The sequence below is a fragment of the Coenobita brevimanus genome, chromosome 71, assembly GCF_032717465.1.
Source record: "Coenobita brevimanus isolate Jiangsu-jjx chromosome 71, ASM3271746v2, whole genome shotgun sequence".
Lineage (NCBI taxonomy): Eukaryota > Metazoa > Arthropoda > Malacostraca > Decapoda > Coenobitidae > Coenobita > Coenobita brevimanus.
Window position 1 is genome coordinate 35,274,861 of NC_137024.1, and position 25,373 is coordinate 35,300,233.

Consider the following 25,373-nt stretch of genomic DNA (forward strand, 5'->3'; position numbering starts at 1 on the left):
GAAGAGAGGGAGATGGAAATGCAGCGTGCAAAAGAAGAGAGGGAGATGGAAATGCAGCGTGCAAAAGAAGAGAGGGAGATGCAGCTGGTGATGCAGCGTGAAAAAATGCGATTTGAGCTGGAGAAGACTCGCTTGGAGGTGACTGCTAATAGACCAACTTCAGATACCCAAACCTCAGGCCGTGCAGAGGATAGGGAGAGTTGGTTCTCAAGGAGTCTAAAATTAGTGCCAGCATTTGATGAGTTGAAGGTGACAGAATGGTTTGTCAGGTTTGAAAAGAAGGCTAGGGAGTTTGAGTGGCCCAGGCAGCGCTGGGTGGGCTTGGTATCTAATGTGCTGAAGGGAAAAGCCTTGGAAGTGTATAATAGGTTGAGCCCTGAGGATGTAGATGATTATGATGAATTTAAAACAGCTATCCTGAAGGCATATGAACTTAGACCAGAGGCTTATCGGTTGTTGTTCCGTGGTGCTCGGAAAAGGCCTGCTGACACCTATATGGCCTACGCCAGGTATCTGGAGGAGAGGTTAGACGAGTGGTTGCTGAGTGAGAGCGCCACTTCGTATAACGATGTGCGTGAACTGTTTTTGATGGAACATTTTACTAACATGGCTGACAAAGAAATTGGTGTTAAAATTAGGGAGAAGAGATTTAAGACCTTGAAGGACGCAGCGACGTGGGCTGATGACCGGGTGTTTGCCTTGCGGAGTATGGGGGTCAAGTATGCTAATTTTCAGTATTCCAGGGAGAGGACTGTGAGTGGCCCTGCCTGGGATAAATCTCCCGTGAATCAGTCCAAGGGAAGTACAGAGGAGAAAAAGAATTCAGGGAGAAAGAGCCCTGTATCCAGTTCGAAGCTACTTTGTTACTTTTGCAAACAGAGTGGGCACATCAAGCCTAACTGTCCTAAGTGGAAGGCCTCCCAAAATGCCAAACCAGTGGCACTAGTTATAGGTTCGAGTCAGGTGAACGAGAGGAGTTGGGAGAGTGGTAACGGTGAGGGAGAAGTCTGTGGAAAGCTGGAGTGTAGCCGGCTGTGCTCGCTGCCAGCTCAGGCTGAAAAAGTTACCCAACATGCTACGCCACCTCCGGATGAACTGCCTCAGAAATCGTCCCTAGACTGGTGTAAACCTTTTATGTGTCACGGCACAGTGAAAATTCATGGGATCAGTTATCCAGTTACTGTGGCTCGTGATACCTGTGCACAACAGTCTGTGTGCAGAAACGTGACTGGAGGGCCTGTAAACTCAGGGAAGTATGTGCTGTGTAGAGGCATGAACTCAGATGAATACTATGATTATGTTCATGTGGAACTCGGATTGCCCCATTGTTCAGGCTGCAGCTCAAGTAGCTGTTGCTGATGTAATGCCAGTAGAGGGGATTGATTTTCTGCTGGGGAACAACCTGGCTGGGGAGAAAGTATTTCCATCTCTTCCCCACCAGTTGTTGTGGCAGAGAAGTGTTTTGACGCCCAGAAATTGGTATTGAAGTTGATGCAGAAGTGGAAGCCATGTTCCCGGTCTGTGCAATTACACGATCTATGGCACAGGTTGCAGCCCGGGAGGAAGAACTGGTGAAGTCACAGGTTCTTGGGGTCGACTGTGATGAGGCAGGGCCACCAATGGAGGAACCTAGTGAGCAGAGTGTTGCTGTGGTGGGTGAGGAGAGTGGGAATGCGTGCATGGGTGCAGCCCACTTCCCACTCAGGACACTAGAGGTGGTGCTGAGTGTGTCTGTGTGGAGACTGAACCCAGCCCACCCGACTGAATTAGAAGAATTTCAGGACGCTGGGGTCGACTGCGGGGATGCAGGACCACCGTCAAACGCGCCTGAGGAACAGAGTGTCACTGTTGAGGGTAGAGGTGATGATGTCAGTGTGGAGTCTGACATTCCTCCCCCTGTCGAGTGTATTAGAGGTGACGCTGAGATTGATCGCCCTTCGCAATCCAGTGTCCCGACCAGTCCCTTATCTCAGTCCTCAGTAGAGCTGGCGGGTGTTGGGTCAGCAGAATTGAGGGTGAAGCAACAGGAGGATGTAACATTAAAGCCCTTGTTTGCTCGAGTAGGGGAAGAAAGAAGTATGGAGTGTGGTAAGGAGGGGTTCCTGATTAAAGACAATGTTTTACATCGCCGATGGACGCCCACTGGCGCCACGGTGGATGGAGGATTGGGTGAGTTAGTGCAGGTGGTGGTGCCTGTGCAGTATAGGGTGCCGTTAATACAGTTAGCACATGAGGGACCTTTAGCAGGTCACTTGGGAAACAGAAAGACAGTGCAGCGCTTAAGGTATAACTTTTGGTGGCCAAGTATGCCGGGACAAGTTGCTGCATACATCAAGAGCTGTCACACGTGTCAGATAGTGGGCAAGCCTAATCAAGTTCTTCCTGTGGCCCCTTTGACTCCCATTCCTGCAGTTGAACCTCCGTTTACCCGGGTAATCATTGATATCGTGGGCCCTTTACCTCCTACTTCTGCTGGAAACAAGTATTTGTTAACCATAATGGATGTTACAACGCGATACCCAGAGGCTATACCAATCAGAAGCATGCAGGCGAAGTCAGTAGTCAAGCAACTTATCCTGTTCTTTACTCATTTTGGCCTGCCCAAGGAGTTGCAGTCAGACCGTGGAGTAAATTTTACATCTAATTTGTTTAAGCAGACAGTGACAGAGTTGGGCATCAAACACATTTTGTCCAGTGCCTACCATCCGCAATCACAAGGTGCCCTGGAGAGGCATCATCAGACCTTAAAGACAATGCTGCGCACCTTCTGCCATGATAGTGGAAAGGATTGGGACCTAGCGGTACCCTTTGTTATGTTTGCAGTGAGAGAGGTACCAACTGAGTCGTTAGGGTTTTCACCCAATGAGTTACTGTTTGGGCACAGAGTTCGTGGTCCCTTGGATGTGGTGCGAGAGGCCTGGAGTAACAACAAATCTGGCAACCAGGAATCCATGCTTGACTATGTCTGCCGCACTCGGGAGAGACTGCATTGCGCTTTAGAGCTTGCCCGTGACCATCTAATCGGGGCTCAAGCGAAAATGAAGGCTTATTACGATAAGAAGGTCAGAAGTCGTGGGTTTAAGCAAGGAGATGAAGTTTTGGCACTGCTGCCCATGCAAGGAAAACCTCTGGCGGCTAGATTCAGTGGTCCTTATATTGTGAAGAAGAGAGTTGGGGAACTTGACTATCTAATTGTTACCCCAGATAGGCGGAAGAGTACTCAGTTGTGCCACATTAATATGTTGAAGCCATACTACCGCCCAGTTGATTCTCATTGTGGGATGACTGCTGATGTCTCTCACCTGGGATGTGAAGGACGGGGAAAGGAGGACGTGGCATCAAAGGAACGTGCTGTGGAGGGAGCTGTTGGTGCCGGTAATGTGAGTAGTGGACCAGGGTTACAGCCACAGTCCCTGGAAGGAGACTTTGGAGTGGATGTTGAGGGAACCAGGGAGAGCGCTCCTGTAGTTTTGGTGGTTGGTAGTGAGTTGGAGGAGCAGGAGGAAGTGTTTAGTCGTGGTGAGATGTTACCAGCTGACCTATGGGAGGGCAATGGTTATGCAGCTCTGGTGGAGAAATTGCAACACCTTGATCCAGTAAAACGAGAAGAGCTCTGCAACAGATTATGGAAACATCCGAAAGTTTTTGGAGATTCACCAGGATTGACAACTTGGGCTACTCATGACATTGACGTTGGGGATAGTAAGCCTGTAAAATTAGCTCCCTACCGCATCAACCCTATCAGACAGAAAGCTCTTGATAATGAGATCAAGTATATGTTGGACCATGGATTGATCAAGAGGAGTTTCAGTGAGTGGAGTTCACCAGTTACCTTGCAGCCGAAGCCAGATGGGAAGGTTAGGTTGTGTGTGGACTTCCGGAAGGTTAACTCACTGTCTAAGACCGATGCTTATCCCTTACCTCGGGTCGATGACTCCGTGGACAAGGTGGGAAATGCCACTTATATCACCAAACTTGACTTAGTAAAAGGATACTGGCAGGTCCCGCTGGCAGACGGGCTAAACAAGTGGCTAGCTTTGTTGTCAGTGGTGCAGTATATCAGTGCCAGGTGATGCCTTATGGATTGAAGAATGCTCCAGCCACTTTCCAGAGGCTTATGGATAAAGTGGTGGATGGCATACCTAATTGTGTCGTTTACATCGATGATGTCATTGTGTATGACACCAAGTGGGAGGAGCACCTTGATCATGTGGAAATGCTCATTAAGCGGTTGGAGGAAGCTGGCTTAGTAGTCAACTTGGACAAGTGCGAGTTCGTACGTGCTAAGGTCCAGTACCTTGGATTTGTTGTAGGACATGGGCAAGTGGCTCCACCTCGGGCTAAGGTGGATGCCATTTCCAACTTTGCAGCACCCCAGTGTCGCCGTGCCCTCCAGCGATTTTTGGGCATGATCGGCTATTACAGACGATTTATTGGGAATTACTCCACAGTGCTCGCAACCTCTGACTGACTTATTGCGCAAGGATAAGAAGTGGCAGTGGACAGCCGAGTGTGAGCAAGCTTTTACTACTGTTAAGTCTCTGCTGTGCTACCACCCTATATTGCGTGCACCAGATTTTGACAAATCTTTTGTGCTGGCAGTTGATGCTAGCCGAGTAGGGGTAGGAGCAGTGTTGATGCAGCTGGATGAGGGCCAGGTTGAACATCCCATATCATACTTCTCAAAGAAGTTTAATAGAGCCCAGAAGAACTATTCCGTCATAGAGCAGGAGTTATTAGCGATTATCCTGGCCCTGCAACACTTTGCTGTCTACCTGCCCCCTTTTGGCCCTGTGATCAAGATTTATTCAGACCATCATCCCCTGCAGTTTTTGAACAAGTTTAAATTTAAGAACCAGCGTTTGACCCGCTGGAGTTTGTTTTTGCAAGAGTACAATTTAGAAGTTAGGCATATTAAAGGGACTGATAACGTAATTGCTGATTGTTTATCCAGGGAGGGGTCAGGGTCTTGATTCGAAAATTTTGATCCAGGGCTCAAAATTTTCCCTTGGGGAAGGGCGTGTTACGCTGTCCGCCTTTCTGTCCCCACGGGTGCAGCCGTTACAGCTGGGCTAGGGGATTATGCAGTATGTATCCGTGTCATTCGCGGAGTTTATATTAGCGAGTGCTACAAGTTCTTTTGTTTCTTTCGTTCCCGCCACTGAGGGCAATTTTATTTCATACCATGCTGAGTATGCATTTGATTATTTTGATTGTCTTGTGTGAGCTACAAGTATATTTAATAATGTTTTGCTTGCATTAGAAGTACCAGTTTATTGTAGAGAGAGAGGGGCATGAATATAAGTTCTTATTAATTAATTTGATTCATGCGTTCGCGCTTGGCCGCACACGAGCCTAGCACCAGTGCAGTATCTTCCCAACTAGCTTCCATATTGTGCGTGTGTGCACACTCTCTCTCTCCCCAGTCATTTTTATGCCGAGCTGGCGTTTTCATTTAAGTTTTTTTATTCTTTTGTTGCTGACTGAGGAAAGTAGTTATTTTATTTTGTTTTTGTAACCGTGTTGTCTTTGGAGGGCCAGTTTGGCTCACCGTGGTCTTCTCGCTGCCTTTGTTAACGTTCCCCAACACACGTACATACACACACACCCCTAACCCCTACATAGTTAATCCCATCTCTTTGCACAAGGCTAGTGAGAACCATCGTGAGCTATTAACTGCGTTCCCCCTTGGACACGGGTTAAATAGAAAGTCGTCACCACCGGAAGTAAGTGGGAGGTGTTCCTGTATACTGTCTCGGGCGGTATTACTTCCGGTAGTGACGATAGTAGGCTAGATCTATAGGTAGGCTGTTCCGTTTTATTATCAAAGTACAGAGTGTTGCGTTCTTAAGTAAGTACTTTTCCGTTGCGCAGTTTTTCTCTAGTTTGCGGAGTGTCAGTGCCGGGGTCTGCGTTATTTTTGCAACGCAGTGGAGGCCAATCATCTAAGGCTGACTTGTTGTCTTTTTTGTAATAGCCCCGGGCTGGCGCTACCGTAACAATATACATATAGAGAGAGAGAGAGAGAGAGGTAAGGGGTGATCAAAAAGTTTTGCGAATATTAGAATAACACTATTGTATTGAACTTTAGATGCATACAGTAGAACATCCCCTTCATAGTACTCTCCATCTGCACACACACACTTGTTCCACCATTCCTGCCACTGCCTGAAACATTGCTGGAAATCCTTCTTCTTGATCTCCTTCAGAAGGCTTGTTGTCTTGGATTGGATGCCCTCAGTCCTTTCATAATGACTCCCTTTCATTGTGCACTTCAGTTTCAGGAACAACCAGGAGTCACAAGGTGTCAGGTTAGGTGAATGAGGTGGATACGGGACAAGCGGGATGTTGTTTCCTCGCCAGAAATGTCTGGATACTGCATGTTGCTCAAACTGCAACATTTCTCCAAATGTCAGATGGAGCAGAGATGACCTCTTCTATGTCTTGCCACAGCACATTGGCCTGTGCTGTTATGGTGTCTGGTGGCTGGTGGCAACTAGGAAGGTGGACGATGTAATAACCCACAACAACCCTCACGTACTTCAACTCATTTCTATTTAGGAGTACCATTCACCAAACTTTTTGATCACTCCTCGTATACAGTAATATATTTGCGCTGCAAGTTTGAGGGAATGCTTGTCTAGTGTAGGTCTTCATTTTAGATGTGGTGTTTGTGTGCAGGGGCTGAGTATTGGTGGCAGTGATTGTGTGAGAAGGGGGAATGATGAGGGGGGGGTGGAGATTGTATTAAATGCAACAGGAATAGTTTTGTGGAGGTGTTGCACCTGTCTCATATCCATTTGCTGTGGTGTTGTCTGATATTTGTGAGTGTAGTGCATGTCATGCAAATCCATCCTTTGCAAGAATTGCATTAGACAGATCTTTATGTACATTTCCTGCTTGTGATGTCTGGAAAGGAAACTGGGTACATGTATTGTTTGTAAGGCATGGGATTGTTCTCAGCATCTGTGGCAGGTGTAAAGGGGAGGATATGACTGGTGGGGAGTCATTTCATTTTGTGTAAAACACATCATAGGGACCAAGGGTCCCTATGTGGGAAACTGCACCCTACATGGTTGACCAAGGCCCTCCTCGCAGGATGCAGGGATGCATGGGAAGTTTGGCTCCCAGAATGAAGTTGCAGTTACGCCTCCTCACATGGGTTGTACTGTGCCATCTCAAGTAGGCATCCCTCCAATGTCTTGTTGCCAGTAAATTTGATGTAACATTGTAGGATATTACATGATAAGTTATTACCATATAACATAAAGTTTCACTTTGGCCATTGAATTAATCATTGCATTTGGCTCTACAGGTTGAAAAATTGGGCAGCACAGCCAAGAACTACAAATCCACGGACCAAATTAAGCTCCACTAAATGGAAAAATGGGTAAGTGAAACAATTGTATGAGATTGTGCCCGTACTTGATTTTCTCTTTTAGGATAGTACAATATTGTATATATGTGCTCCCTCTCCTTGTATCATATCGTATCATATCATTTATAAAGGCTCCAACAACAAGCATGCATCAGCCTTGGTCACCTGATCGCGGCTTTCCACATTACTCAGTCTCTGGCAGCCTCTCTATTTAGTCCCTTATCCCTAAGGTCACATACACTGTGACCTCATCTCAAGTCTTTTTTGGTCTGCCTCTCGCAACCCTACCCATGACATTCACACGTCTCATTTTCTGTACCCATTTATCATCTTCCAGCCTCTCCTCTACTAAATTTGGGTGGCCTGATTTTTGCAAATACATGTTTTACTTACTTTCCATCACCGTTCATCTGATTGGGTGATAAGCAGCTCTGATTTTGCTATACTCCATCTGTTTCATTATATATCACTAGTGTGTCTTTATTGTATTTATGATCCTGTGTTGCATTGGGCTGTGAGGAGATGACTGTTTTCACACATATCTGCTTTGTCATGACAGTCACTACCCTTGTCACCAAGTTTTCATCATTTGACTGATCCTTTGAGACACTGGTCTGTGACCCCTTGGGTCTGAGTTAATCTGTTTATTTGCCCCTGATTTAGTGGCTGTGCTGCCACTGAAACTTTGCGTGTATATGTTACTTCTCTCGACCCTGAGAAGTATGATGGTGAAATCTGTCTTTCCTCTGTCTCTTCCCTTTGTTTTTACTCAGCTCCCCTGTAAAGTTTTCACATCCTTCACCATTCTCTCTCTCTCTCTCTCTCTCTCTCTCTCTCTCTCTCTCTCTCTCTTCTCCAGCGACCCCTCCATTTGCACAGCTATTGTATCGTTAAATCTTGCTGTGCAGATCAGTCCATGCTTATGGCAGCATTCAAACCCAAAAATCACCCAATTTTCCCTGATTCCCCATTTTGACCCAATTGATAATTTTTGATGTCCCTCCCGTCATACCTTCACTGTAGTAAATATACAACCTCTATCAGTGGGCATAAAAGGGGATAAGTAGAGGGTACAGAGTGGTAAATAAGTGATCACTTACCATGACCAGAGAGAACAACATGGGAACCCACCAAGGCTTGCCTCTGTCTCTGTTAGTAGCTGGTGTAGATCAGGCATTAGCCATTGTGCATCAGTGTGGGGGAGGCAGTGGCTCAGTCAGTAGAGAGGTGGCCTGCAGTCTTACTGAACCCAGGTTCATATCCTCGCTGGGGCAGGGAACAGTTTAAGGATTTGAATTTCATATAATCAGACTTTACTGATCTACCAGAAGACCCGCCGACATGTCGTAAAAATATCCCTGCTAATACCAACACACCAGTCCTGTATGAGACAGCCCTAGCTTGTATTCAGTCTGGATGGTGGGTGTTAGCGCCGAAGTGGTGACGTGTAGAGAGGTGTATGGTATGTAGGAGGACTACTGGGCCTTGAGAGCAGGCTGTGAAGCCTATGCCCAGAGTCAGACACATAAAAAAAATAAATAAATAAAATAAAAAATTACCAGTGCATTGCACATCACAATAAAGAGTTTAACCACTTTATTGCTTTTGTTTTTAGTATAATACAAATGTCTTATTACATTAAATCCCCAAATTGTTGTTAATAATCCATTTGACCAGATAGATGAATGGAAATATACAGTACGTGAAGAAATGAATGGCCCACGTGGTAAGTCACTGGCTTTCCACACACTAACACCCCCAAAACTTATTAATGTTTTATGCATTCCACATTCACTTATAAAGGGCCTCGATAGATGTCAGTGATGGAAGTCAGCTTTTGATTTGACTTGGGTAGCACCATATTTCTTGGCATATATGTTGCTACCCTGTTAAAGATGCACCCTCATTTTGAAAGAGCACATCCAAGGAAAATAAGTTTATGACTCCTAACCAACACCCACCGAAACCTTAGCATGATATATTCACGCAAATACACACTCTCCTTTCAGTAACACCATTCAGCACTATTCGTTGGTCAGTAGTTTCATTAGTACTAAATAAAAGAACTAGAATAGTGAAAATCTGTACAACAGTCATACAGATAAACATTACAAATTATTCCGTCCATCCTTTTGTTTCTCTACTTAGTTTGAACCAGGTGGGTTTGTATTTTCATATTCACCTCTCAATATCTCTAGTCAGTACTTTTCATCAGTCAGCCCTACAGTATTTAACGAAATGGACTTACCTTGTGCATATTGCGCTACTGCCAGACAGTGCAACTTACCCCGTGCATTTTGTGTCGCTGCTAGACAATTCTATCACGTTATATCTATGGGTTGTGTTTAAGAAGAGGTGATGTTTTCATTGGAATCTGTTAGTGTGGCCCTGGATATGAGTGATGAGTAATGTATATGCAGTAATCTCTCAATTATCAGGACGACCATTACCTGGACAATCCATTACCCGGATGCAATGATCTGGCTGTTCGAAGCCATTATTCGTACATTTTACCGTAATATCCGGACAAAATGCTTGCGTCCGGGCGGAAATTATGGCCACACGAACATTTTCACGTCCAGCTGGGCAGGAAAAGACCAATGATGCTGCCGTGTCAGGTTGGGTAGTTTGCCCATCATCCGCTAGAGAGCCCCTCACTTGGTCTCAGTTCCCACTTAGCGATTGTGTAGTAAACACCTCTTCCCGGACAGTTGTGGTGGCATACATGGTGGTTTTTGTGGTTGTTCCCTACCTGATTCAGCCCTTGCTATTCCTTCCATGCCCCTTCCTGTGGTGGCATATATGGTGGTTTTTGTGGTTGTCCCCTACCTGATTCAGCCCTCGCTATTCCTTCCATGCTCCTTCCTGTGGTGTGTGGTGATGGCCCCTTCACCAGGGAAAAAAGAAGAGGGAGATCCTGGGTAAGATTGATGCAGGATGGTCGAATCATGAGTGTTGACATTCATTTTATTCTAGCTTATGGTACTGTACCATGATTTTATTCTGTATTACCATGATTTTATTCCATTTTACCGTTATATTTTGTGTGTCCATTGCATTTTTAGGTCTGCTTGACCAGATAGAATAGTGTTAACCAACAGGAACAAATGTTGTACGATGTACTGTAGTGGCCTTTTACACTGGCTTTCAAAGTTAGGTTATGTACGTATGGGGGCCAGGGGAGAAGTCCATTATCCAGACGGAGCCATTACCCAGACGTGCATTTCCGTCTAATACGTCAGATAGTCAAGGGATTACTGTACTGTATTGCAATGATATAGCCCATGTATAAGAGTATATGTCAGATATCCTGGAAAAATCAGGAACCGAGAAGGTAAATTCCCCAAGCTTCCTGATTAGCTGGGATTATACTGTATGCATGAGCTATATTTTGTGAATATGGAAAAATGGAGGGTAAAGTTAAGGAGAGATTGCTTCAGTGGAGAAGGGTAATTGGAGAACTTTGTTATATTTTGAAGGGTAGGAAAGTTAGTTTGGAGGTTAAGAGAGCCCTGCACTAAATTACAACCAAAACTCGTATGAGAGTGAAACTTTGGCAGTGAGAGGGAGTCGAGGTTGCAGGCTATAAAAACAGTCTTTCTTATAACAATTGCAGGCATTGGGATGATGGAGGGTGTAAGTAATAATGAAATTTATGCACATTATGGAATGGAAGAAAGAGTTATAGGAGGGAGATGTGGAACTGTTGAGTGGATAAAGAGGAATACAGCACACCCTTATTATATGATCACTTGGTATACGATCCTTCACATTTGCAGTCAGTAAGAATCCAGGGTCATTTCTCATGTTATGGTCTTTGGCTTGTACAACTGCTGCAATTCCCCGATTTTTTGCCATATGAATAATTGCAGCAACACAAAAGTATACTATACGATCAGCCATTATAGGACCTGTTTGTATTAACACAATGTAGTTGTAAAACGAGGGTGTGCCAAACATTGAGATGATATGGACATGTACAAAGAATGTACATAGATAGGCTGCCAAAGAAAGTACAGTAATACTTCAATATACGATACCCCTACATGCGATACCCCGGCTTAACGATGGGGGTAGAAATACAGTAATCTTCCCAATATCCAACATAATAAAGCCAAAGGCATGTCTGGGAAATGGGTTCATCCGGATACTGGGCCTCTGCCTCATGGACTGGTACTTATGGACCCTAACCCAGCCAAACTCAGAAAACCACCTACATAACTCCCTACCAGACATGCATAGCACCTGTTTAACCCCTTAACTGCGGGGCATCACTTTTGTGACGCTTGGGAGCAAGGGATCATATCGCGGGGCGTCACTTTTGTAATTCTGTGTTATTTTGAATTCGCCCGGGCTTTCAAGTGGTGGCTTGTATCATCTATCAGTATTGCCAATGTCCAACACTAGTCACCACTCCTAATCCCATCTGTACTCCCATCCATTGTTGACAATTTAGCCATTTCTCCCCGTTCTTGACTCCCCTCCCTACCTCCCCTCCGTTACCCTCTCCCCTCACCTGCCCGGCCGTGCTATGCTAAGTAAATCTTTCCTGGAATTTTTGACTGATTTCATCCCTTGAAAAAAGCCCTATGTCCTATTCTTATACCAAATAATATATACAAAAAAGAAATAATGTAAGTGATAGTGCCATACACCTGGAAGTGGCTAATCATCACCTGACAACACCTCACGTGCACTTGTTCGCCAATTTTCGCTGTTTCTTTCCCCTTCAGATATGCTGTATAATCTATTCTCGTAATAAAAATATATATAAGAAAGGAAGGGAGAAGCCTAAGTGATATTTACATTCACCTGGAACTACTAATTTATTATTTATTGTCTAGATTTCCTGCCAATCATTTCATAGCGTATATATTAGCAGCTGTCACCAAGCTGACATTGGCAGCACTGCACTCCCCCTAGGCAGGCCACCACACTGTATTCAGTTTACTGTCGTCTTTCAAGGTGAAAGCACGTCGGATTCACACCTGTCCAATTCCGCCGCGTTTTAGCCCCATGCAAAGGGTCCTGTGACCTCTATTCCCTACTAAACCTCGTGTGGAAAGGAGTAAAGGGCTAAGTGACTGCTGTGGAACGTGAACTGGCTAATTTGTCAGTGAAAATGATAGACAGTGACTACGATCTTTCTGGTGAGTAAAACAGTGCAAGTGGAAATGTAAATAATGTGTAAACAGCAAGTGAAAGTAATGAATATAAATATAAGTGAAGTGGAAAATAGTTTTATAAGTTACTGCAAGTGACAGTGCAGAACAGTGTAAATAAAATAGAAATGTAAATAATGTAAATAAAATAGAGAATGTAAATAAAATAGAGAATGTAAATAGAAATGTAAATGAGTAGTAATATAAGAATTCGAGTGTATTTACTAGGAGTATTGAAAGTGAAAGTTTCACTCTAGCGTGTATGAATACTATGAGTTATGAAAGTGAAGGTGAAAGTGGCAGATTCACTCTCAACGCTAGTATACAGGACGAGAAAGTGAATGCTATATATTTTACTGAAAGAAAAATTGAATGCCTACAGTGACAATAAACTACTATTACTGAAGGAAACTTATGGATAAAGACTGTAGATATATATAAGTGTTATATAGTAATAGAAATATAAAGTGTGAGTGTTTTTATGAATAATAAATGACAAAACACCAGCGGTGAACGATCGCAAGTGGGAAGGTCATACGGGCTCGTAATTTTCATTGATTTCAGTGTTTTTTTTTTTTTTTGGAGTATGGATTCCAAACTATTTGAGAATCATAGAATAGTGTTTCTAGTGATAATATCAGGCTGTGGTAATCATATTATGGGTTGTCGGGAAGTGTAAAGTGGAGAATTCGTTACCCAACTTCAGATGTCTCCACAAGTCCTACGGTACTCGACGAAGGCTCAACAAACATCCCAGGAGAAAGCTGAAGGTATGTGCCATATGCATATTTAATTTTAATATTTTAGGACTAATAACTGATTTTTGGTAAATATTTTTAGAGAGTCTGTCGGAGCACGAATATGCCCGCGAGACATGCAAGTCAAGCAAAAACAACCCCGCGGTTTAGGAGTTAAGGTCCTATTCACACAATTAAGGGACAGAAAGCATGAAATAAATGAAAAGGAACTTGAGAATGAGGATTTAGAGGTGAGTATGGAAAATATTTAGCATTGTACAGGGTAGTTACAGGTAAGACGTCCGTGACCATTACGAAGATTAACCTGTCTCCTCTAAGGCTCTAGCAGTGGTGAAAGTGCTCTTGAAGCACGAACGGTAATCCAGTGTTGTGCTGCACTTAATCCTTTTGTACTGTGCTATAATTGTTTAATGCAGCACATTCTGTTCTTACTTGCACCATGCCAGTTTCAACCACCAGTTTCACTCTGCATAAAATCTTTTGCACTGTAAAATCCGATTTCTTAACACTGCACAACATTGTAAATTTTCATGTTATCTAGTGGCAAGGTACAGTACAATCCCAGTTAACCGGGTGGCTTGGGGAATTTACCTTCCCGGTTACAGATTTTTCCCGTATTTCTGATTTTCAAATCAAATCTATACAAAGGCTATCACAGCAGTAAATACAGTTCAGGTACTCACCAGTCACATTAGGGGTTACACTAAGAGATTCCGCCTGAAAAACTGCCTTGTAAACACACACCATGGTCATAACGCACGTGTGCAATGTCTAGCAACTTGCAGTACTGCAAATTACACCAGTCCATTGTTTACCGAATTACTGTATTCATTATATGTACTGTACTCATAAAAATTGAAAAATAAAATAAAGAAATAAAAGCTTGAACATTTATTAGTGAACTGATGATGTGTTAAGACTGCACTGTAGAATTATCACAACACTTGTGCCCTCACGTGAGTTTGTTTACGTTTCCGACTTCTTCTTCTTCCCTACCTGACCTCCATCACTCCACCCCTCACCCACCACTCAGCTGTTTTGCAGAAAATGAAATAAATGATGTACGTATGAAATGGAGGCATATTATTTATTTTTCTTCCAACAAAGTAAACTTTCATTCCTATTAACATTTATATTCAGCCATTAGTGTTTTATAATGTTCGCCTTTTTCAAGTCTGTTGCATATGTCCAGCTTCTGTTTCAAGGTAAGCACGATACGCTTACGTTTAGTTTGCACTTCAGGCATTTTGGAGTGTACAAATTACCGTCTATCAGAGGAACACAACAGCAAAAGACCTTGTTTACTGTCTGGTGGCAAAACGCAGACTGGTGATTTTTGGAGGGTGTGGAGGATGACTGAATTCAAGTAGGGGAAAGAGGGGGAGAGGAGGGGTGGTTAAGAGGATTTGCTAGGGATTTACATCAGCCGGAAATGCCTTCACCTCGCTTTGTCTGACTTCCCCCAGCCTCGCGTGACACAATCAAACGGCGGTTTGGCGGTCCATTCAAATTGGCGCACAGTTATAACTTACTGACATTTTTACCAGCCCTTGAATTTTCCCGTTGTTCTGAGTATTCCGTTTGTCAGGATACCGGATAGCTGGGATTGTACTGTATTGCAGTTTATTCACTGTTTATTTACAAAAACGAGCACATGTGGCATCCATTGCGGTGAGCGTCTAGCCTGGATGATTGTTAGGTGGTAACTGGGGAGGCCCGGAAGGGAAGGAAGAAAGGGGCCGCGCATAAACGCAGCTGTTCAGCGCCTTGTGCCAAGTTCAAATTATGGGTGAAAAAAATTTGGATTTTTTTTTTTTTTTTTTTTTTTTTTTTTTTTTTTTTTTTGGGGGGGGGGGGGTGTTTTACTTCTTTTGGGTATTTTTAGGTTTTGAAGGCCCAGGCCAAAAATGTCCAGGTAGTGGGGTGTCCAGATGGTGGGCAGATTACTCCACAATACCCTGTCTAATGATGGCCAAATCCCAGTTTAACGATGGGTTTTGATTTTTTTTTTTTTTTTTTTACCTATTTTGATGAGATTTCAGACTAAAATTGTGTGTTTAGGTTTATTTATAAACTGTTTTTAGACTGAGATTAATGTGTTTTAGCCATGGGTGCGGTGAGCACTGTCATTTTGGGGTACAGTTTACTAAGCTTGATTTTTTCCAGACTTATATTTGATGATTTTCAGATTTTATTTGTTGGTTTTAGTGAGTTATTTACAGGTGTTAAGCTTAGGTTAGCTTCCTTGACAGCTGTTAGGCCATTTAGATTGGCATTAAACTTGTTTGGGGGCTTATTTGGGTGAGTTTTGGGCTTGGTTTGGGGGGGAACCCAAGGCTGATAAACGGTCCACATTGAAATACATGTTAAAAGTACCCCGGTATACAATACCCTGCCTTACGATGGGGTTTTACCTAACCAGTTACATCGTTAATCTGGGGTATGCCTGTAATGTGAAAGTGAGGTCAAGGGCAGTGTTGGTTGAGGCAGACCTTATGTGGTACTGAAGAAGGTAGTGAAACTATATTGGTGAAAGAGAAGGATTAGGAAGAGGACTGTTTTGCAGAGTGAGAGAGTTGTGTTGATAAGACTTTGTTTTTTTAATATATATATATATATATATATATATATATATATATATATATATATATATATATATACAGTAGATATATATATATATCTATATATATATATATATATATATATACAGTAGATATATATATATATATATATATATATATATATATATACAGTATATATATATATATATATATATATATATATATATATATATATATACAGTATATATATATATATATATATATATATATATATATATATATATATATCCCCTTGCACACTGTAAGTTTTCTTTAAGTGTGTGACATGATCAGAGAAAATGCCACAAGAGCAGGCTGGACTCTCACACACAGGAAAACATTCCCATGTATTTTATTTGCCCCAGAAATTGGTTATAATGGTATAAATTGTATGCCTTCATCTTCCCTGATGTTTAAACTATACAATAAGCTAATAAAAACAAACAAAATTGATGAGTAAAAGTACTGTGAAAGTACTGAAATGAGGTGAGAATACTGTTGTTCAACAGTGAAAATAAATACCCTACACTGTAACACAAAATTTTGCCTGCATAATGCAAGAGCTAAGCATATCTTTAGATGCAGAATTTCATGAGCTTTCACATGGTGTTGTCGGAATTCTGATTTGACTAATAGTTTTTTAGTAAATTGCCAAAAATCAATTGCATGCCTCCTCCCCCCCTGAACCAAAAACAGAGAGAATGCCGACTATTTGAGTGTGTTGGCCTGGAAATAGACACCGTCCTCTATGACGCACCAAATATTGACGCATTTCATGCCAAAACGTAATTTTTGGTGAATATTTTTGTCTAAAAGTGCCTAATCGGCATCCCTTCAGACCAACACTGACAAGTGCATCATAGTGTGTCATTGGTTCCTCTTGAGACTAACACCATTTTGACTCATTTTGAGTCTTTGTATAACACCATTTTGACTCATTTTGAGTCTTTGTTTGGGGGAGGGGTTAAATGGCCTTCTCCTGTTTGGGGGTTTCCAAGAGGGAGCAAGGCATCAGAGATAATGGTCATGATGATGATAATGTTTTTAAAAAGAGAGTTGAATGAGGTAATGGATTGCAGCCTCATTAGGTTCAAGGTATGTGGAAATCATTTTATCATTGGCATCCTAGACATTTAATCAGAATGTATTAGATGATGAATGAATGAATGAATGAATGGATGGTATCAAACATTAGCTACATTCCATTGTAATTTGGCAGATGTTTGTACTTTTACAGCTTATTTTAGGTAGTTCTTTGGAATAGAGAAACAATACCAGAGCTCTATAACTTCTCTTAAGCATTTCTTGATGCATCACAATTTAGTGTTAATTTGATGTTACAGCACAGTATTAAAGAAGGAAAAACTGCAAGTTCAGGCAAATTAAAGTTTCCAGAGTATAACACCATCTTATAGTGTTAATCTGTTGTTACAGCATAATGTTCAAGGGAAAGACTGTATGATACTTTTTGGCAAATTAAAAGTGGACAGTATAGCACCATATTCTACTGTTAACCCCTTCTGTACAGAAAAATTATTTTGGAGCGTGTGCATTCCATGTCAAGAAATACCTGGGACATATTAGAATCAAGGCCATGGCATTATATGGGTTTTGGATACACTCAGTAGGCTTCTTGGCACCTGTGTGGTGGCATCTAGACCTTAGTTGTGGTGACAGTGCATTGTGATGTCAGTCTGTTTCATTATGATGCTGTGAAAAGTCATAAGCATTTACCAGTGGCTTGCTCCTTCCTTAGGCCCAGTTCACATGAGGTGTTTTTAAATGCTGCATCTACCGCCAGGGAAACGCGGCAGTAGATGCCGCGTTAGAAGGGAAATGTCAGATCATGCGTTTGGACCAGTGGTTGAGAAAAACACGCGGTATCGTGTGTACAGTCCAATACACTACCATTGTCTTTGCTAACGTGTGTTTGAAAACGCCTCGTGTGAACAAGGCCTTATATTGTAATTTATCATTAACCAGTATTTTTTCCCGAGAGGAAAAGTATCATGTCATCAGCTGACTCATGACAACACTAGTCAACCCACCTATCAGTAGTAATTTTGACTTGTATATGTGTGAGAGTGCCCTGGACCATTGTTTTCCCCTCATAATATTCAATCAAACATTGATTAGGAGCTTGTCCTCATATTGGCATTGGTACAGGTACATATAGTGATAAATATGACAACCATGGATGATTATGTCACTGATCTGTTCACAATTAGAGGGTGGCCCAGTAAAGAAAGGGTCGATTTCCTCATGCAACTTTGTATTCAGGATGAAGTTACAGCCAAGTATGGTAGACCATGCATTTGCACAGAAACCTCTTGCACAGTAACAAAAAAAAAGAAGAAGAAGAAGAAAAAGAGAAGCACTATTAGCCCTTTAGGTACGGTGTACGACTACGGTCGGAAAAAAATGTATATATGTTTATTTATTTTTATATATTTATTTATTTATTTATTTTTTTTGACAAAAAGCAACATTTACAGCACAAAATAATGGTCTGGTCAACTGTTTCTCACAGATACAGGTGCCTCCTGATTCACTTAGTACAGAAAAGGCAATTCCCAAGTTCATTTGAACAATTTCATTTCTTGGCAACATTTTGACAGCCCACCTGGGTCTGCAGTCTCAACGGACCATCATATCTAAAGGGTTAAGGAGGTCTCACATTGAGAAAAAGTATGCCACTCTCACAGGTTGTAGTGGAGAGAGAGAGAGAGAGAGAGATAACCCTTACATCATTCACCTAAGAGTCATTGTGAGAGCATGTACCTTTCTAAACATGTTTGGGGTGGGTAACTGATAAGCCAGTGAAGGATGTTAATTCCTCTTATTCCCCTCATTTGAAGGCACTCAGCTTTCTTGTAATCCCCCTCCCCCCCCTTTTTTTTTTTTTTTTACATTGGATGTGACAGGAAAAGGAGTAAGAGAGGGAGATAAAAGTAACAAGAGGAGAAAACAAAAAGTAAGAGGAAAGGAGAAAATATAGTTAGAGGGAAAAGACAGGAGCAGGAAGAGTGGGCAGTGGATAGAGAGAGAAGGGAGAAAAATAACCACTTAGTGTAGTGGTACCCTGTTTTTTTAGGGTAGCTTTACGTCGAGTGGCAAGCCAAATGATTTTCTCTAAACCAGGAAATCATTTACAACGCAGGATGGGAACCATATAATCAACAACAAGTGTTCCCTACGTGATAGGAAGTGGGATGGCGGAGGGTTAGTGCCCCTTCCCAGAAAACAACTAACTAAAAATACAAACAGGAAACCTCGGACCAGGACTGACCAAAAGATGACGACTAAGTACCGAACAGAGGACATGATACGTATGGCGGCGTGGAATGTAAGGGGTGCAAATAATGAGGTGAAAGAGAGAGAGAGAGTGTCCAGGTGCTTGAGGGTGTGAAAGTGGATATATGTGGATTAACTGAAACAAATGGAGAGGTGAGAGTGTGAGAGAATGGGAGTATGGATGGGGTATATGTGCAGTAGGTGAGAATGAGAGGGTGAAAGAAGGAGTGCATATTGTTGTGAGTAACAGATGGAAGGAGAATATAAGAGAGTATGGATCAGTTGGCTCAAGGATTGTGTGGGTAAGACTGAAAGTTGGACTACAAATGTGGGCAATTGTGTGCGTGTATGCGCCAATGCAAGATCGTGCAAGCAGAGTGAGAGAAGAGTTCTGGACAAATGTGGAAGTGTGCATGGAAAAGTTTGAAAGGAATGAGAGAGTGTTTTTGACTGGTGTCATGGTAAAGTAGGGAATGTGAAGGTAGATGGAATAGTTGGTGAGTGGGGTGTGCCTGCTGAGATAGATGAGAATGACAGTGCTTTAGTGGACATCTGTGCCAGGAAGGGGTTGGTGATAGCCAATACCCTCTTCAGGCACAAAATGATCCATAGGTATACGAGGCGAGTGATGAGAAGGGTGGGTGGTGAACTGAATGAACGGAAGGCAACGATTGATTATGTGTGTGTGGATGAAAGGATGTGAAGATGTGTGATGGATGCCAGAGCACGTAGAGGCTGGGGGAGTGGACTTTCTGATCACCACTTGGTGGTGGTCAGAATCAAGGTCCAAGTAAAATGGAGAAACAGAAGAAGAGAAGGACGGAAGGAAGGAGTATATGCAAAGAGAGTGGAAAGGTTACAAGAGGATGAGAAAAAGGCAGAATATAAGAGAGAAATGGAGGAACAGTTGGGTAAATATGAATTGGAACAGATGGGGAATGTGGAAGGTGTGTGCAAGATATTCACAGAAGAAATATGTGCAGCATGTGAGGTGGTGTGTGGGGTGAAGACAAGATGACAGGGGGTGCAAGGAACAGCATGGTGGAATGAAGAAGTGAGAGAGGCGGTGGCACAAAAGAAAAAAGCATATAATGAATAGATGAGAAATAGGGGCATGGAAAAAGTTGAGAGATGGAAGAGAGAGTTATGTGTAGAAAGGAAGATAGAGGTGAAAAGATTAGTAAGAGAGAGTAAGAAGAGAGTTGAGGAATTTGGAAGGAATTTGAGTGTCAAGTGGAGGAAATGTAAGAAAATGTTCTGGAAAGAGGTAAAGATAGTCAGACAGATTAGCAATGAAGTTAGCAGGGGAGTGAAAGATAAAAATGGTAGATTATTAGTTGAGAAGGGAGAAAAAGAGAGCAGATGGTGAGAACACTTTAATGGATTGCTGAAAACAGAGAATGAAAGTAATGCGAGTATAAGTGGCTGGGGAATGGCTGGGAGAAGGAGGGAGGTGAGAAGACAGGAAGAAATCAGTAGGATGGAAGTTGTGGAAGCAATGAAGAAAGTTAAATCGGGGAAAGCCCCAGGAATTCATGGAGTGTGTGGTGAAATCCTGAAGCATGGGGGAGAGATAGTAATAGAATGGATGTGGAAGATGTGCAGATTGGCCTGAGAGGAAAGTAGAGTCCCGGAGGATTGGAAGTCAGGTCTAATTATTCCCTTGTACAAAGGGGAAGGGGAAAAAGAAGTGTGTGGTAATCATAGGGGCATCTGTCTTAGTGTAATCGGAAGAGTATACGGTAGGATACTTATTGACAGAGTTAGGGAAATAACAGAGGAATTAGTTGGAGAAGAACAGGGAGGCTTTAGGAAGGGAAGAGGTTGTGTAGATCAGATATTCATTCTTAGATCCTTAGTGGAAAAGTTTCTAGAGAAGGGAAAGAAGTTGTATGCAGCCCTCATGGATTTGGAGAAAGCATATGACAGGGTGGATAGACAAGGATTGTGGAAAGTATTAAGAATATATGGAGTAGATGGGAAGCTGTTGAATGCTGTGAAGAGTATGTATGAGGGTGCTAAGGCTGCAGTGCGTGTGGATAGTGAACTGAGTGAGTTTTTCTATTTGAAGGGCGGGTTGAAACAGGGATGTGTCATGTCTCCATGGTTGTTCAATCTGTATATGAATGGGGTTATAAAAGAGATACAAGGTAGAGCAGTGGATGTTGGAGTGGCCCTAATGAGAGAGGGTAGTGTTTGGAAACTCCCTGTCTTGTTGTTTGCAGATGATACTGTGTTGTTGAGTGAAGACGAAGGGGAGCTGCAAGGCTTGGTGGATGAGTTTGGGAGAGTGTGTAAGAAATGGAATCTAAAGGTGAATGTAGGGAAGAGTAAAGTGATGGTCTTCGAGAAAGGTGAAGTCAGTGAATGTACAGTGAGGCTGGATGATAAGGAAATGAAAAATGTGAGAATGTTTAAGTACTTGGGTAGTGTGATGAATAAGGATGGAAGTCTGGAGGGTGAAGCGCTTGAAAGGGCACAACAAGGAAGAAAGGTTTCTGGTTCCTTGAAGGCAGTGATAAGAAACAGGGAAGTGAGCATGGAAGTGAAAATGTTATTACATGACAGTATTGTGATACCAACTCTAATGTATGGAAGTGAAGCTTGGATGTTGTTGGGGGGACACAAGAGTGAGAGCAGTGGAAATGAGTTATTTGAGAGGAGCCTGTGGAGTCACATGGAGAGACACTGACAAATGAGGATGTGAAGGAGCATTGTGGTGTGGATGTGGATGTGATAGGAAGCTTTCGGAGAAACACATTGAGGTGGTTTTGCCATGTGGAGAGGATGGAGAGTGAGAAACTGATGAGGAGAGTGTATGTGAGTGAGGTGGAGGGGGAGAGTGGGAGGGGAAGGCCAAGGATGAGATGGAGGGATGGAGTGGAGAGGTATATGAGAGAGGGGGTGTGTGAAATGGGAGCAGAGCAGTGCAATGGCGAGGGGACAGGTTGATGTGGAGGCGATATCTGTGGCCACCCCGTATAAGGGATTAAGGCATCTGGCAATAGATAGATAGGATTTTTTTTTCCCACTTTTTATTCCCTTAATCGTCTTTACACACACTATCTTATGTCTGTTTTAATCTATAGGCAGTGCCCGTAGGAAGCGTATTTATACTCTAGTTGGGGTCATAGAGGGTGTTTAAGCCCTGGGGTATGCAGTTCTCCAGTCTCAACTAACCCCCAGGATGAAAAAACAGGCCTAATTTTTTACTTTCTCAAAGGTTAAAAGTTTTATGCCCGATCTGTAGCGCTTGAATTTACACACCTGAAAATGCAAACCCCACGCTCCTAGACCCAATAGTTACCGAGCTATGGCCCGTCAAAGTTGATAATTGTTACCCGTCATGGCCCTAGCGAGAAAGAAAATATGGTGCTTGCACCTGTTTTCTTCATAAAAATATGAACAAATATCACTAAAATTATTTTTTGTTTCTTGGTGTGTATAGATGTTATAAACCATTGTAATGTGCTTAGAAAAAAAATAAAATGGTGACAAACCCCCCTCAATAAATATGATAAATAGTAAAAATTATCCTCCCCTCCTCTCCTTTCCCCATACCTCCAATCCCCTCCCTTCCCATCTCTCCCCTCCTCTCCCCTCGCCTAACCTCCCCTTCCCCTTTCCCCTCCCCCCTTCCCTCCCCACCGAGCTGTCAGGTACACAGTTATATCTATAGGCAGGTAAAGTAGGCAGATAACAGGGATTTTTTCCCAAAAAAAACACACACAAAAAAATAAATAAATAAAACATCAAATAATTTTGGTGTACTTATGTGTATGCAAATACACGAATAAATTACAGGTAATGATTCAAAAACAGGCACCATAAAGCGTAAAATTCGGAAAATATTTGAGGCTGGGGATGTAAAGATACTGCGTGCTAGGGGGTGGGGGTGGGGGTGAGGGGTGGGGGGGTGGTAGTAGGAGGTGGTAAGGCCAGGAGGGGATATATGGGGATGGAGGGATGGGAGGAGACCACCACCAGACACAAAGGAAGGGCCCCAGTGGAGTACAGTGACGTAGTGGGAGGGTAGGGGGAAATACCCTCCCCCCAGATGATGGGGGGGACACGGGAGGGGGAGATGCAAGAGAAGGGTGTGGGAGCGGTTGTGGTGGTGGTAAGAATGGGGGGAGGTACGGTAGTAACAAGGTAGTGGGGTAGAGGGATATGGCGAGAGGGAGGTGGGGGGTCCCCCACCTCCTGGGTACGGGCCTGGGTCCCCCCTCCGGTGTGTCCAACACTTAGTTTTGATTGGTTAGAAGCCATCTACATCACAGCTGGGGTGGAGCCACCTGCCGCCCGTTTTTTGTGGGTGTTGCACAATTGGCATTGCTCGTCCTTTTAAGAAATTGTGCAAAAAGCTTGATCAATGAGCTTAGTACTTTTGGGGTTAAAAGGCCAGTTTGGGTCAGGCTAGAGGGCTGATTAAAACAATTATAATGGAAAATGGATCTCCACTTGTCCAGTACTGTAGAATAACACTTTATCTTAAAGATGGAGGGATGATAATATTAAGTCAGGTTATAGTGGACAGTATATAGCACTACTCTAGTGTTAATTTCATACTACAGCATAGTATTCAAGATGGAGAGATGATAATTTTAGGTCAAGCTAAGGTGGATGTAGCAAAGTAATGTGTTTGTTTATCAGGAGTGATGAGGAGCTGGAGAATGGAATTGGTGTGAGGCTTCAGGCAACCAGTGGCTTCCCCTTCACTGCTGTGCTCCATGAGTTCCAACGCCGCCTCTCACCTCCCATCAAGAAGGTTGAGTGGCATCAACCTTGCTTTGAAAAACTTGTGGTATGCTTTACATATCCATCTCTTTATTATATTGTACAATGAAAGAAACTGAACCTTTTAAGATCATTAAGACATCTACTTTTCCTCAACTTGAAGTCATGACCTCTTGTTCTTCCATCATCCAACACAAAAAGATCTTCTTTTCCACCCTTTCCATTTCTCTTACATTTCTAAACATCATGTTCAAGTCACCTCTTTCCGTTCTCTCGCACAGTGTTGGTAACTTCAGTTTTTCCAATATCTCCTCGTAGGTCAGTTCCCTTAGGCATGGTATCATCCTTGTTGCTATTTGTTGAACCCTCTCCAGTTTATCAATATGCTTCTTCAAATGAGGTGGCCATATCACAGCCGCATATTCTAGTCTTGGTCTTATCATGGTCACTATCAACTCCCTCAGCATTTCCTCGTCCATGTAATTAGAAACCACTCTCATGTTGGTCAGTAATCCATAAGTTCCTCCAATGATTTTGTTTATATGTTTTTCTGGTGACAAGTCATCCAGAATAATCACTCCCAGGTCCTTCTCATCTTTTCTTTATTAATTATCTCATTGCCCCTTTTGTATGTCCAGTGCGATCTTTTTTTTCACTCATTCCCATTTCTAATACATGACACTTCTTGGCATTGAAATCCATTTTCCAAGTTTAGCTCGAGCTTTGGAATTTGTCCAAGTCCTCTTGCAGTTTTTTACAACTATCAGTACATTTAATATGTTTCATGATTCTAGCATCATCCGCAAATCATTTAAATATTGTACAGTATATCACAAACAGTACTGGAGCTAAGACAAAACCCTGGAGTACTCCAGTAGTCACAGTTCTCCATTGTGAAGCTTTGTCTCTTATAACTGTTCTCATCTGCCTTCCTATCAGATAATCTCCCATCCACTTAATAGTTTCCCATGCACCCCTCCAAAGTTCTACAACCTCCACAGCAGTCTCTTATAGGGCACCATGTCAGATGTTTACTTGAGATCAATATAGACACAATCTGCCCATCCCTCTCTCTCTTGTATAACATCTATTACCCTACTGTAGAAACTTAATAGGTTGGTAATGCAAGATCTTCCTTCACTAAAACCAAATTGTCTTGGTGTTATCACTTCATTTTCTTCTAAATACTTTATCCATCTTTTTCTAATGACTTTCTCACAGATTTTACAAACAACACTAGTAGGTGATACAGGTCTTATAACTGAGTGGATCTTCCCTATTTCCTCCCTTGAAGATTGGCACAATATTTGCTCGTTTCCAGGCTTTAGATAACTGTCTGTTTTCCAGACAGCTCTCAGTGATGACATAAACAGGTTACACTAATTGGTCAGCATATTCCTTCAGGATCCATCCAGCCACACCATCTGGTCCCATTGCTTTCCTC

The 25,373-nt window shown here is 42.6% G+C and overlaps 1 protein-coding gene across 1 annotated transcript in view; it reads left to right on the forward strand.

Annotated features, from left to right (window-relative positions):
* Gen (XPG-like endonuclease) overlaps nt 1-25,373 on the forward strand; it is a 114,407-nt gene that overhangs the window by 70,650 nt on the left and 18,384 nt on the right. The window contains 2 exon segments of the mRNA XM_080277845.1: nt 7,343-7,390; nt 23,846-23,996. Coding sequence (XP_080133971.1) covers nt 7,343-7,390; nt 23,846-23,996 — 199 coding nt within the window.